General features: G+C 39.2%; 1 protein-coding gene across 4 annotated transcripts in view; it reads right to left on the minus strand.

Annotated features, from left to right (window-relative positions):
- Positions 1-424: 424 nt before the first annotated feature.
- Positions 425-14661, minus strand: part of USH1C (USH1 protein network component harmonin) — a 49045-nt gene continuing 34808 nt past the window's right edge. For 3 of the 4 annotated variants that reach the window (XM_082193859.1, XM_082193858.1, XM_082193860.1), the window contains exons 16-21: positions 7637-7678; positions 6803-6856; positions 6367-6466; positions 5482-5591; positions 4108-4163; positions 425-1096 (exon numbers count right to left, since the gene is read on the minus strand). In XM_082193859.1, the coding sequence (XP_082049985.1) occupies positions 1084-1096; positions 4108-4163; positions 5482-5591; positions 6367-6466; positions 6803-6856; positions 7637-7678 (375 nt within the window). In that variant the 3' untranslated portion in view covers positions 425-1083. Of the gene's footprint in view, positions 1097-4107; positions 4164-5481; positions 5592-6366; positions 6467-6802; positions 6857-7636; positions 7679-14456; positions 14593-14661 lie in introns of those variants that run through there. The other variant, XR_014212644.1, reaches the window with a different exon arrangement.

Consider the following 14661-nt stretch of genomic DNA (forward strand, 5'->3'; position numbering starts at 1 on the left):
AGTAAACAATGTTATCTGAGATCCTTCCTAGTAGGGATGCTTGGAACCAGGGATGCCAACCTGAATAAAATATTGTGGGGACCCAGGTAAGCCCCACCCCACATAATCACATGATGCAGTGCATATACCCCATTCAAATGGAAATGCCCATCAACTTTGTGGGGGCCTGCCCCCTCAAATATTTTATTGTGGGGGCCGAAGCTCCCAAGACCCCTAGGAGTTGGATCCTATGCTCAGAACTGAAGCTGGGGCTTCTACATTCAGGGCATGTGCTATATTACCAAGTTATGGATCCCTATCTCCCAACACACCTGGAGTGGGAGTAAATGCTTGTACAGTACCTCCTCAAAGTGTGTTTTTATTATTTTGAAACAAGCCAAGAATTTGGCAGATTTACCAACAACCACAAGTTATCAGAATCCTGTTAAAAGACACAGTAACTCAGTGTCTGGGAATTACCATTTTATTTTCAAAATACACTATTGCATTAAAACGCAGTTTAGAAATTATGCTGTATATTTGGACATCTTGGCACACTGGAACAACAGCAGATGTGAAACATAAAAACAAAAATCATTTTTGAATATAGAGTAATTAAGAAAATGTAAATGCTGTATCTGTAAAGATTCAAAATAGCAATTCAGAAACGCATTAAGCATTGAGTTATTTATATCATCAGTATCCTCGCTGAATTTCCCCCTATCTTCTGTGCTTTAAGTATTAGTATGTTAGAAAATTACTCATGTATAGGATTGTGCTATATCTTCCTTTGAGAAAGGATCAAATTCTCCTAAACAATTTCACCTGTAGTGTACTTAGGACAGTTTCAGAATTGGCCCCTGGCTCTCCAATGAATTATTCAGCTGTTGGCAGTTATAAGCAACCACAAACCATGGCTTATGAGAGGAAATAAAATGACATGCTGCTCTGAGAGTTCAAACACAAGGCCGTGAATGATTTGCAGAATCTCATGTTCATCTTATTCACACTTCTTGACTGATAGAAGTCTGATTTGATAAAAGTAACTTGATACCTATACATTGGTAGATTTCTTCAGAATGCTTATGTTTTGTTTCTCCCATCTTAAAAAAATGTCCTGTAAAAGGGTTGGAAAAAATAGTTAATGCCCATCTCTGTCAAGGTGGGAAACAACTTGAGTAAGCAAAACCAAATCATACGATAAAATGAGATAAAATTAGCGTTTATTTAACTCTTCAGAGCATGATCACAAAAGACTCATGCATATCAACATGACAAATGAGGAAGCCTAAAACACTTACTGATGGCGAGCATAGCCTCTATTTTTCCAGGAGGTTTAGGAAAGGTTAGGAAACGGGTGTGTGTGATGGTGGACAGGAATGTGGAACGAGTCACACTTTTTCTTTTTGTGCTTCCCTGTGAAGAGATGCATGTACTGTTTCTGCATCTGCAGCTCATACATCAGGTTGTAGCTGAGTTGTTAGTGGAGTGTTGTAGTGTGAGTTCCCCACAGAACATTGCCCCAGAAGCTCAAAAAGAGGAAGCATGACTCCCTTGCAATTTCTCTCCATGACTTGTAAAGGGTAAAAATCTCCTTCATTTATAAGCAACTTTAGGATTGGAACCGAGAAGCTTTACCTAGACCAGGTATGGGAAAACTGGAAAATTGCTGGACTCCAACTCTCATCAGCCCCAAACACCATGGCCATTAGTGAGAGATTATGGGAGGTGTAGTTCAACAATATCTGGAGGGCCACAGATTTCCTATATGCTTTTTTAGAAACATAGTGCATTCCAATGTGCACATTCACTTGGATGCAAGCTCCATTGAATTTTAATGACATCAGAAGATTCTAAGTTACTCTGTAATAAAAAAAGCAAAGTGTCTACACCAAGAATGAACAAAAACATGTGTTCCTTTGGCAAGCCTGATTATAAGTTTAAATATTCAAGTTGATGTTAATAGGAATTAAAGAACAAGTAGTTGTGTACTGCACACATCTCTGTAAATTCTGAAAACAGAAGTGTTATTCTTTAAGATTTTGCTAATTGTACAAGCAGTGGAAGTTGATGTTTTTGTCTGACAGAGTTGGTTGGATCCAATCTTGTAAAGTTCTGAATGCATTTATTTTTTGAGGGAGCTATTAGTTACTTAGCTAATACAGAGTGAAAAAGAACTGAAGAAAAATGATTTTTTTTTTAGTCTCTACTAATTTTTTGTCAAACACATCACATTGGAAGCAGTTAGAGAAAAGGGCATTATATACTACCAAATAATACTACATGATACATGAATATTCTTGCTACAGGGTCCACAGTTTTAGCACTAATTAAAGAAAATGAGAAATACCAATTCCAAAGAACATTCTGCAAAGCTTTTAAGCGGCATGCAAAGTATAGGCAGGCGCATGCATTGCAATGTACACATTTGCACAAAAGCATAATATGTGCACCCAGCTTTGCTATTCACCATGAGGGAACACTGCAGTGGTTACAGCTGCAGAAGAAACCCTTGTCTGTACACTGCAGCACTGCCTTCAAAAACCTTTCTGTTTATGTTGGGGATGACAGATGACGAAGGAATAGGGCTAAATATATAGGATATGAAAACACACAGTAAGTATGGAAGTTACTCCTCTGCTTGCTTGCACTCCTCTATGTCTCTACTAATAACTACTAACACCAGCTATTTTGAAACTACCCAAGCTTTACAGCTTGTTTTGTAGGCTGTATTTTTTGGTTTGTGAATACTATGGACAGGGCTTGGTCAGTGGTGGTACCACAGTTGTGGAATGCCCTTTCTACTGAAATCCAACAAATTCCTTTCCTTCTAAGTTTGGGCATGTGGTTAACACTTTTTTATTATTTAGAAAGCCTTTTTATTGCTTAACTTCCAGCTGTTTGAATAGTCTCTGCTGCTGCTGCTGTTATTCCTCTACTTCTGTTGTTTTATTGATTCCCCCATTTATGCAGATGGTTTCTTATTAAGCTAGAGATATGCACTGGAGGCAGAAACAAATTTCCATATGCATTGGAATTAGGCTGATAATTTCAGGCTGCCATTAGAGCAGTTAAGTATTATAAAATATCCAGGTTTCATTAAGAATGTTTAATAATACATGGTAGATGATTTGTTGAACGACGAAAAAATTAGGATGATTTAATGGGTTTTAGGCCATTTAAAACCTTAACTTCTTGCCATTCCCTTAGTAGCCCTGATAAGCTGTCAAGCTCTCTGCATACAGCAACTCACTGCTAGGTCCTACTAAATATTTGGTCACAATTGTGTTCTATAAGGTTCCAAGGATCCTCAGAGCCCCAGCTTGTGTTTTCCTGTCAGAAACTGCCTAATGGGATCTTCACCACTTAGGCTTAGGTCTCCTTCTCATTACTTGACCTATAAAATAGCTTATTTTCTGAAGTGAAGCACTTGCTACCTAAGATACTTGGTGTAATAATGACCCCCATCCCCAACCCTTGCACATCTCTTCCGCCACCCCTGGTGAAAATCAATCAATATCCACCCAGGACTCGGCTACATTGGTAAAGAAAATACGCTTTATATGTGTTGTTTATGCATTCTAACACTGTGACACCAGATGGCTCTGTGGAGCTCCATTTTTGCTAACCCAATTTCTCATACAAAGTTTGCAACGCATTTAACTGAAACACTTCTTGATGTGTCTAGAATCCAGCCCCATTCTCCCTTCCTCTCCCCCTCCCCTCCCACTTTCTCCACTGCTGCTGCATTCTGCCTTTTATGCAGATGCTGGGAGCGGGAGGTGGGTCTTTCAGTGTTGCTGCTGTCCTGTTGCATCACTTCCAGGATAATTGTTCATCTGGTCAGGCCAGGAAAGAGAAGGTAAGCAGCAATGAAGGCAGCAACAGATTCCACATCCTCCTGACAGTTCTTTACCCTAGGCCTATTTTAAAAACATTTCCCTAGGTTCTAAATTGCTTAGCATTTAATCTGTTTTTGTTGACATCCCTTCATTTCGTTGACATTCTTCTTAAAATGTGGTCACTAACGTTTGAGCCTACATCTAAGGACTCTAGCTGAAGTCAAATAAGAGAGACGTCTAGTTTATTTCTGTGAACTAATATATGACTATAGAAGTGAAACCTTACATTTCATCATCATATTCCTTGGGAGGAGACACAGCAATGACCAAATCAATCCAATCCTGCAAGAGAAAAGTTGCATAAATATTAAATCTAAATCACCAGTGGCTAATCAGGATAAAGTCAAATGCAGTTAATACTCTTTCACTATGTGCATTTTTCGATATGGCAGGCAACACACCTAAGCTTCATGCCTGTTAACATAAAGGTAGCAAGTAACGTAGAGCCACAAGCCAGATCTAATATTCAGGCTTCCAACCTACCCAATATCAATGGAAAATCTGGCCAGATGAACATAAACTTTATGTGCCTATCCATTTTTAAAAATTGCTCTCAGAAACCTATCTAATGTCAGTATTGACCTAATGTCAGTATTTATGTATGGCTATTATTCTATGTTTATTGTACTAGGTCTGTATCAAATGTTTGTGCAGTTCCAACAGTAGGATTTTCTTCCAAGAAAATATTAGGAAGATTGCTGCTCTAATACATATATATATTGACAAACATATATTATATATGCATATGTATGTGATATATACACATCATGATCAAGCTGTACTTTAAACCAATATCTATCTGGTCTGTATATATTATGTAAGAATCTGATTACCTGGCATGCAATTCTTCAGACAACATTTTAAAATGAAATGATATTACTCTTTGTCCAGTATTTCCTTACTGCTTGTTTTTGCACACTGGATGGTGTAGAAACAGCTGGTCAAAAGACCACTGGATGCAGAATAAGTGCTGCTCTGCCAGCACAGAGGGGGGCCTAATTGGTGGGCAGCACTTATGCCACCAGGGCCCCCGTACACCTGTGGAAAGCTCCATGGCCAAAGATAACCAATACAACAACAACTACTACTACTACTACTGCCACTGCTAATTTATTATTTATATGCCTTCCATCTGACTAGGTTGCCCCAGCCACTCTGGGTGCCTTCCAACAAATTAAAACACAGTAAGTGTTCCTAAGTACCCAACAGCCACCCATTGGTGGTGTTCTGCTAGCAACATGCATGTGTGGAAATGGGGCATTCAGGGTGTGTGTGTGTGTGTGTGTGTGTCAGGATGGTTGAAGATCCGCAAGACACAACTCCTTCCCTAAATCTCAATGTGCTAATAGCATCCATGTTCAGTAATGAAGTTGTGTATTACTATGTATTGTATAACACAATTGCTTAAGTTTATAATACATTTTCCAGTGTGGGATCCCTAGACCTTCTTCACTTCTATTTCATGATAGGGCACATATGTTGTTTTTAACTTTATGTTTACCAATACTTTTGAAAATTATCTACTGCTTTTCATAAGGAGAGCAGGAAACATGAATATCTGATATGTAAAATGTAGATCAGGAAATGCAGGCTAACTTACCCCACCCATGTTCCAGGCTTTTGCAAGAGTCGCCTGAGCTTCATCCAGTTTAACATCCAACAATATCTTGCCATTCACAGCCATGATTTCATCCCCTTTCACAATGCCTCCTGAAAAAGAAAATACAAAGCAAATGAACAAGAACATTTCTGGCTTAATTACAGAAGCATTTACTACTCAGCAATGTGGAAGATCAAACTAGAGAATTTAATGAAGGCAGCAATTTTGGGTAGGGGAAACTATGCCATACCATACCAAAATAATGTTACAGGATCGGGGGGCTGATGCCTGTGGATCCCAACCAAGTCTGTGATTAAGTATCTATAAGATTCTAGTGTACACTAGAAGGAACTGCTAAATTGTTTAAACCAGTTTGCTAAGTTAATGGCCCTAGCTTGGCCTGTAAGCATTCTATCGGCATGGCTAAAGAGCTGGCCATGTTGCTATGTAAGCAAGTAGCTGGTGATACCTTTCCAGGAGTAGTAAGGTTCCCCTCCCATTACCTGGCTGGATGCCATGTCATCTTGGGGGGTAGGAGAACAATAGGCTAGGGAGCTTTTAAGCTGAAAACTTAAGGCTTGATTTGCTCTGTGCACTGAATCCAAAGCAGCGGTGCCGAGTTGCGCCCAACATTGGGTGGGTGAGTGTTGCGTGTGCATGATGTCACACAAACAATGTCCCCCCTTCCAGCCAGGCCAACACAGCCCACTATCCTCCACCTATCCACTGCCAGCTGTCTTACCTTGTGTAAGGGATATGCGGGGTAAAGATGCTCCGCCCTGCTTTGTAAGGTTTGAAAGATTGCAAAAAATGTAAATGTAACTGTTTAATCAAATGAGTGACATGATTTCATCTTTTCTATTGTTCTTGATCAAAGCTACCTACCATGCTTGTCTGCAGCACCACCTTCATAAATAGCAGAAACCACTATTTTCCCAATTGGTGAATTGATGCCTCCTTCTACTGCAAGATCTAATGATCCTTCCTGTTAAGAAAAGCGTAATTCGGAAAAGATGAAAGAAAAGCACCTTTGTGAAAAGGAACATATTGTCCAGCCTTTAAGGGTTTTCAGAAGTACTTAAATAAATAAACAAATCAATAACACTGATGGAAGTTGTTTTTGGGCATGGGCCAAATCCTTCAATAACATCTGGTGTTGGGAGAAAAGATTTTGGGTCATCCAGTGTGAGAGAGTGACTGTTGAACTTTGTCACCAGCAAGTTTCATTTTAAAATGAGCACTGGTGCCACATTGCATATCCCAACAAAGAAACTGCCTCCTAAAGCTTTACCAGTTATCATTCTTCCATCACAAACATTACCTTCTTTATGCGCAGAAGTCGCACATCCTTCCCCATAATCTGATCAGGTGAAAACTAGCAGAAAATCAAGAAACATGAGTTAGTCATCGAAATTAAAAGATGCTTCTTGGGAGAAAAGCAATGACAAACCTAGACAGCATCTTAAAAAGCAGAGACATCACCTTGCTGACAAAGGTCTGTATAGTTAAAGCTATGGTTTTCCCAGCAGTGATGTTTGGAAGTGAGAGCTGGACCATAAAGAAGACTGATCGCTGAAGAATTGATACTTTTGAATTATGGTGTTGGGGGAAACTCTTGAGAGTCCCATGGACTGCAAGAAGATCAAACCTATCCATTCTTAAGGAAATCAGCCCTGAGTGCTCAGTGGAAGGACAAATCATGAAGCTGAGGCTCCAATACTTTGGCCACCTCATGAGAAGAGAAGACTCCCTGGAAAAGACCCTGATGTTGGGAAAGATGGAGGGCACAAGGAGAAGGGGATGACAGAGGATGAGATGGTTGGACAGTGTTCTTGAAGCTACCAGTATGAGTTTGACCAAACTGCAGGAGGCAGTGGCGTGCTCTGGTCCATGGGGTCATGAAGAGTCGGACATGACTAAATGACTAAACAACAACAACTTTTTCAGATGCGAAAGACAAATTACATAATGCGAAGCATGCATCTTAAAACAGAATGTAGGCACTTCTAGATATAATCTATGCAGAACATGCCCTTTGAAGGTCTCTGCATTAGTTTCTGCCTTAGTTCAGAAAGCTAAAAATGCCACCTGTGTCAAAAGGCAGCACAAAGCATAAGAGATAACAAATGGCCTATACTTGTAAACGTCTCCTTACCATTGTGTAGGGATCAAAGTCTTCCACATACTTCTGGAAGCCCTGCAAATAAAACTGGTAATCAAATACATGCATAGCAACCAGTAAATGGGGAGGGGGTGCTCCTAGATGAGCAAAGCCAGAAAAGAAATGAGATGATGACATATTAGACAGTTTGTTAACGTTCCTCCTGACAGTCAGAAGACATACAGAGAGATTCCAACTGTTTAGGATGTAATAGTCAAATAAAATTGTTCTAGAGAAGTTTCCTTAGACTTAGCAATTGACAAGTTACTTTTGTCTATGGATAGTGAAGGCTACATGCAGATGATGTATTTTGCTGAACTCCACTAGCATAATTAAGGGATAATATGGGATAATTAGGGATAATTATGTAACTCCCTTACATAATTAATAATGTAAGGGAGTTACAGGCTCTCGGTAGAGGTTCAGCAATATAAGGAAGGAGTAAAGCTAAGATGGAACTGGCAAGTTGGCTACTACAAAGCAGAAAAATAAAATAAAGAAGAAAACATTTCTTAAAAGTTTTTATTTAATTGAACATGCATCCACATTCATCTCTTCAGTGCATGCATAACTTTTTAACTGCCTGTCTAAAGCAAATCCAGCTCATTTTACCGCACATCAAGACTGCTCCTTTTAAACAACAGGGGTGATGGTGAGACTGTATGGCTTTGGTTGTCTTCTGGTCTAACCCTGACTAGAATCCATGTGGCCGTTTCACACACATCTAACACTGATCCACAATGGACATGCTTACATGTATTAAAATCAAGCACATATACCAGTGATTAACTCACCCTATTTGGATGATAAGCATGATAAATAGTAAACACATAGTAAGCATGATAAATGGTAAACACATTGGGATAGTCCTGTTTTATTAATTTCAGTGTAGTTTTAGGCATGTCAAACTTTCTCATTGTTGACCCCGCTCCCTTTATTAACTCATTTGGGCCAGTTTTAGATTTCTGGTTTCAGGTATCACAGATTCTAAATTTGTTGTTTGGGGAATAGCTATGTTCACAAAGCACTTTACTTGCAAATAGTACAACTCTGACATAATATGGTTTATAAAAATGAATTCTGTAAAGAAGATAAAAATGAAAGTGATCTGGGCAGTCTTTATATATTAGAAAGAAATATTCTGAACAAATGTCTTAGAACTGGGAGTTGTAATTTGAGTGGAACCACTGATTCATGGTGTGATTTAAAGCAAATCACTTCATCTTCCTTAACCTCAGTGTCAGTTTCATAACAAACAGATGTTGTCCCTGAAGAATACTTTCCTGGGAAAATATGTTTTAAGAAAGAGTAAATACAATACTGTACCTTTAAACAAACACAGGCTGGATCCAATAAACAAATCCTTACCACTCCAGAATAAACACTGTGAAATGCATTTAGTGTTTCTGGGAAAAGTGTCACCAAACTGTTTTCATTGTGTACAATGAACAGGTACAGGTGCACAACCACTGGCCATTGCTACATTAAAATTTAAATTGCAGATCTGGTACTGTACTTCTGCTTCATGGTGAAAGGAGAGAACATTAGCAGACTGGTTCCAAGTAGGAAGGCAACAACTTTATTGTCAGGGAAGCATTGTTTAATGTCTGGACAAGATATAAAGACTTACTTGAAAACAAAACCCCAAGGTGGTTGTCACCGATGGAGGCAAAGGCTCAGAAAAAGCTCAATATGGAGGCCAAGTGGCCGGAATATTGGGAAATTTTGGAGCAGGAAGGAGACAAATTGAAATTGCAGAGCTTTGAGAAACTAAAAGATAAAGTGCGAGACTGGCTTCACTATTACCAAATAAGAGAGGCCTATAATTTAGACAAAAAAATTGGCTTCCAGGTGGAAAAATCAAAGTTGGAAACAGAACTGTTAGATCCTAAAACAAAGATGCTTTCAAGAATGTATAACTTGCTGTTAAAATGGAACACTCAGGACGAGACGGTTAAATCTGCTATGATTAAATGGGCACAAGATGTTGGTCATAACATTATGTTTGCGGACTGGGAACAGTTGTGGACCACAGGTATAAAATTTACGGCATGTAATGCCCTAAGAGAGAATATTATGAAAATGATTTATAGGTGGTATATGACCCCCAGTCAAGCTTGCAAAAATCTACCATTTGCCCGATAATAAATGTTGGAAATGTAAAGAAACTGAAGGTACATTCTTTCACCTTTGGTGGACGTGCCCAAGGATTAAGGCTTTCTGGGAAATGATCTATAATGAAATGAAAAAGGTATTTAAATATACCTTCCTGAAGAAACCAGAGGCCTTTCTTCTGGGCATTGTCGGCCAGTTGGTGCTAAAGAAGGATAGAACTTTCTTCATGTATGCTACAACAGCAGCAAGAATACTTATTGCAAAGTACTGGAAGACACAAGATCTACCCACTCTGGAAGAATGGCAGATGAAGGTGATGGACTATATGGAATTGGCAGAAATGACTGGCAGAATCCGAGACCAGGGAGAAGAAATGGTGGAAGAAGACTGGAAGAAATTTAAAGACTATCTACAGAAATACTGTAAAATTAATGAATGTTAAAATGATGTTGGACTGAAAATAAGTGGTTTTGGTATTAAGGCTAATAAGAATATGTAAATATAGATAGTTATTTGGATGAAAATATATAGTTATAATAGGTTAAGATTATAGAGTAAAGATAAATGAAAGAGGGTAAGGATTTGCTGAAAGGACTTTGTAAACGGGAATACAAAAGGGGAGGTGTGAGGAGGTCAAGGAAATAAGCAAATGAACTTAAAGATATTGAAAAATGGATTCTTTCTTTTTAAGATATTTTTCTTTCTTTTTTCTATTCTTTTTTATTTTTTCAACTATTGGTTTTTTAGGTCTCTTTTTTGGTAACTTTCTTGTTAGCTGTTGTTCTTTTTTCTTTTTCTTTTTTGTATGTGTAATAGTTGGTCTAATTATTTTTAACTTCTAAAAACAACAACTTATGTTTTGTATGTTTTGTGTAAAATCTTAATAAATATTTAAAAAATAAATAAATTGGAGCTTTTTCTCCCAATGCAAATTGCAGGTGCAGGGGCTCTGATCAGAACTACAGAAGGGGGCAAAGGGTTGGATGCCACATCATGGTCTTAACGCATAATCCTCCCCAGAGTGGTGATTTGTGATAGAAGTAGCTTTCACTTGGGAACAAACTACATGATAAACATTATGTATGACCCCTAGTTTCTTAATATGCTAGCAGGAGTTGGATGCATTCATCAAGAGAGTATAAAGCTTGACTAAGATAATAATCTTAATCCATTATTATTTTAGAAAGCTATACTGTGTCTTTATTCCAAATGACAACGGGGGCGGGGGTGGGAATAAAGAGAGGGTGAATGCTAGTATCAAAGCACAACTGAAACACCAAAATGCCACACAAACAAAGAAAATGTTATTTTACTTGTTTTTTGTTATTTTTAAATGATGAATTGTAAACCACCATCCTTTTAAACATTTCTTGAGGCTGAAAAAAAGATAGAAACAAATTGCCAAGTGTGCAATTAGCTATCCTACAAATACATCAACAAGAGCAAGGCTACTTTTGTACATGTACAAACTTCTTCTGCATTGAAGGCACAGTTAACTATATGTTGTATCATGGATCAGTTGCACTTCAAATAGACACTGCCTATCTGGACTATCTGGACTCCCTCTCACAGAAGGAGAGGGAATAAGATGTGGAAATGAGAGGCAATGAAGGGATAGTTAAATAGTTAGGATAACTTAAAGAGACGACTCAGCTGTGTTAGGTTAAGATACTAGAACTTATTTTAGTACCCTATAAAAAATTACAACTACTTCTGGGTATTGCTTTTTATAGATAAATATGTTTACTGTTTTAACTGTGTTCTGGCCTGACTGGATTATAAAGGTCAGTATCTCTCATCCCACATATCCTGTGTGGATATACTCAGTTAAGTGTACAGGAGAAGAGTCCTATGGTCTCTTAACTCACTAGGGATTGACAGCAGGTAGGTATTGTGAAGACTATTAATGAAAGGCTAGATTCAGGGCAGTAGCTGAGTGGCTGATCTATTTGACCTCCAGGGGCCAGGGTCTTGTAAGAAACCCTAGGAATGCCATCCATGTTAAGAGCTTAAGATCTGTCACACATCACAATATATCTGACATGTTCAGTTTGCATTCTGAGTTAGAACTCAGAAGGAATGGTGGGCACCAATCGTGAGCAGATCACTTGACATGCAATACCCAACACACTTGCAGCATGCAAATTATATAGGATTAATCTTACCAGGGCTTCTGATTTGATTGCTGGTCTGACCATGATATTGTGGTCAGGATGCAGCATGACAGGTTTGGAGACTATAGGTACAGCTGGGCGACGCAGGGCAGGAGGGCTTGGAGAAAACTGCTATGGAGGTGCAATTTAAGAATATTACAGAAAACACCTGTGTATTTCACGCATTCTAAATGTAATTCAGATACTTCATCAACTTCTATCAAGTCTCATGAAACTCATACGAAGGTAACCCACACCACCCACAATACCAACCAATGCACTATAGGGGTGGGGTGGCGATGGGCGTGGGTGGGGAACTTTATAGTTGGAACAACAATTTAAGCACCAAGCAATACTAGACTCAGGGCCATTTGGATATTTCATTTAGAATGCTTGCTTTTCTGCTGATAGCTAGGACCATAAAACTAGGCATTTCATAAATAAAGCAATTCGTTTCTTCTGAGATCTGAAAGTCTTATGGTATTATGTTGGAAGGCTATCACATTTTCTTTATTTACTAAATATATATATATCACATACCAATGGGCTGCCTGATGCAGATGACATTTTGCTGAGGTGACTTGTATTTCGTGCAACCTAAATGACAACAGGTTTCATATGGGGTATGATGACTTATGGTTTTGACATACCACACAACCAATAATCATTTGAAAAACAAATTGGCTTATGACAGAAAGAAGAATAACATGTAGGTGACAAGATATGTATTTCTTTTGAAGCAAGCGTGACAACCTTCAGATATTTTGACCCTTCAAAGAGCTGTCTTACTTTAAAACAGGATAAAAAAATTATAATGAGAATTGTTAGATAACTTTCTCATTTTAAATATTCTTAGCCCTTTATGGGTTTCCTCAACCCTTTTGTATTAATTAAAACAGCAATACTGTACAGTTAACTAAGATTAAACTCTGCTGAACTCAATGTGGTTCAACTACACATATGTGTATAGGATTGTGCCATATATTAAAGTGGTCAATGACTAATACATTCCTTCCTTCATTGAAACAAGCATGCAAATATTTGTGAACACATACTAATCCCTACAATACGATTTATCTTATCTTATTTATCTCTTATCTTATTTATAAACACTGAAATCAACTTATGAAACAGAAACAAGCTAAACTATTAAAAACATGAACACTAGCATTTCCACCTGGATGGAGAACTGGTATGAAAATCTTCATGTACGAAAACCAGAAACCAGAGAAAGCCTTTTGAAGCAACAAAGCATCACAAGCAGACAGAAAGAACATGCAGTTTGGGAGGACCAAGGATGGTCTTTAGTAGAAATCTGCAAAGAAGGTGCACCATTAGAGATCCCCATTGTGGTTAACAGATAGTAGAGTGCATAGTGAGCTATCAGTAGCTCAACAGCAAATTTAGTAAAAAGGTAAAGATAAAGGGACCCCTGATCGTTAAGTCCAGTCGTGGACGACTCTGGGTTTGTGGTGCTCATATCGCTTTACTGGCCAAGGGAGCCAGTGTTTTGTCTGTAAACAGCTTTCCGGGTCATGTGGCCAGCATGATTAAGCCACTTCTGGCGAACCAGAGAAGCACACGGAAATGCCGTTGACCTTCCTGCTGGTTTATCTACTTGCACTTTGACGGGTGGTGCTGTGGTCTAAACCACTGAGCCTAGGGATTGCCAATCAGAAGGTTGGTGGTTTGAATCTCCGCGATGGAGTGAGCTCCCGTTGCTTGGTCCCAGCTCCTGCCAACCTAGCAAATTTAGTAGTTGATCATTAATGTGCTACTCAGAAGCACATTCATGTTTGATTCTCAGATGTTATGAACATTTGCTCAAGCAGCCCCCCTTTTTCTTACACAAATATGTAGCAGAAAAACACATACTCAGTTGACTAATATAAGCTGTACAAATGTCTCCATGAAGCACAATAGGATTTCCAGAAATGTGCAAAAGACCACACTGGGGCGGCGGCGGGGGGGGGGGGAGAGGACAAGCATGATAAGACCATGTTCTAAAATGGGCTTATCTTTTCTTTTGTGGGGGAGTGGGGATGCTGCAGTACAATATCATGCAGAGCAAAACTCACAGTGGAATATGTATATTTTCTGTTGACAAACTCAAACAGAAGCAGGAGGTGGTTGGGTTTGCCACAGATGCAAAGCATATTCCATACTATGTCATACCTTTGGATTGGATAAATAGGTCTGCTCACTGGTCTGAGAACTAATTGGACTAAAGCTCCTTCCCTTGTAGCTTTTCATTTCCCAGTCATTCATTGAGTCTGCTGGCCCATTAGGCTGATAGCTGTGGCTGCCCATCCTTTCTTCCAAGTGAGTAGGCACAGGATGGAGAGTCGGAGCAGGAGGGGATGGGGGAGAAGATGGGGGTGACAGGGAAGGAGGTGCAGCATGCACCCAGGAAGGAGGAGGCAATGTAACCCATGATGCTGCAGGAGAGGGCATTGGAGGCGGTCCCCTAGGAGCTGGGACACTTGGTGGAGGAGGTGGGTAAGTGCCTGGGAATGCAGGAGTTGCATGGGCCAATGGAGGCGGAGGTGCTGGGCGTTTTGGAGGCTTGCCAACATCATCTAAGCTGATATCGTCAAGGTCAGTGGTGTGGAGCTGCAAACCACCAGCAAACCTCCGCACAGATGTAGCAGAAGGAGAAACAGCGGGACGTACACCTGTTGTCTAATAACAAAAAAATCTGTTTTAACGTAGCACTTGCTTAAAACTACCTGAATACATCCTCAATAAGAG

This window comes from Podarcis vaucheri, assembly GCF_965113315.1.
Source record: "Podarcis vaucheri genome assembly, chromosome: 1".
NCBI lineage: Eukaryota > Metazoa > Chordata > Lepidosauria > Squamata > Lacertidae > Podarcis > Podarcis vaucheri.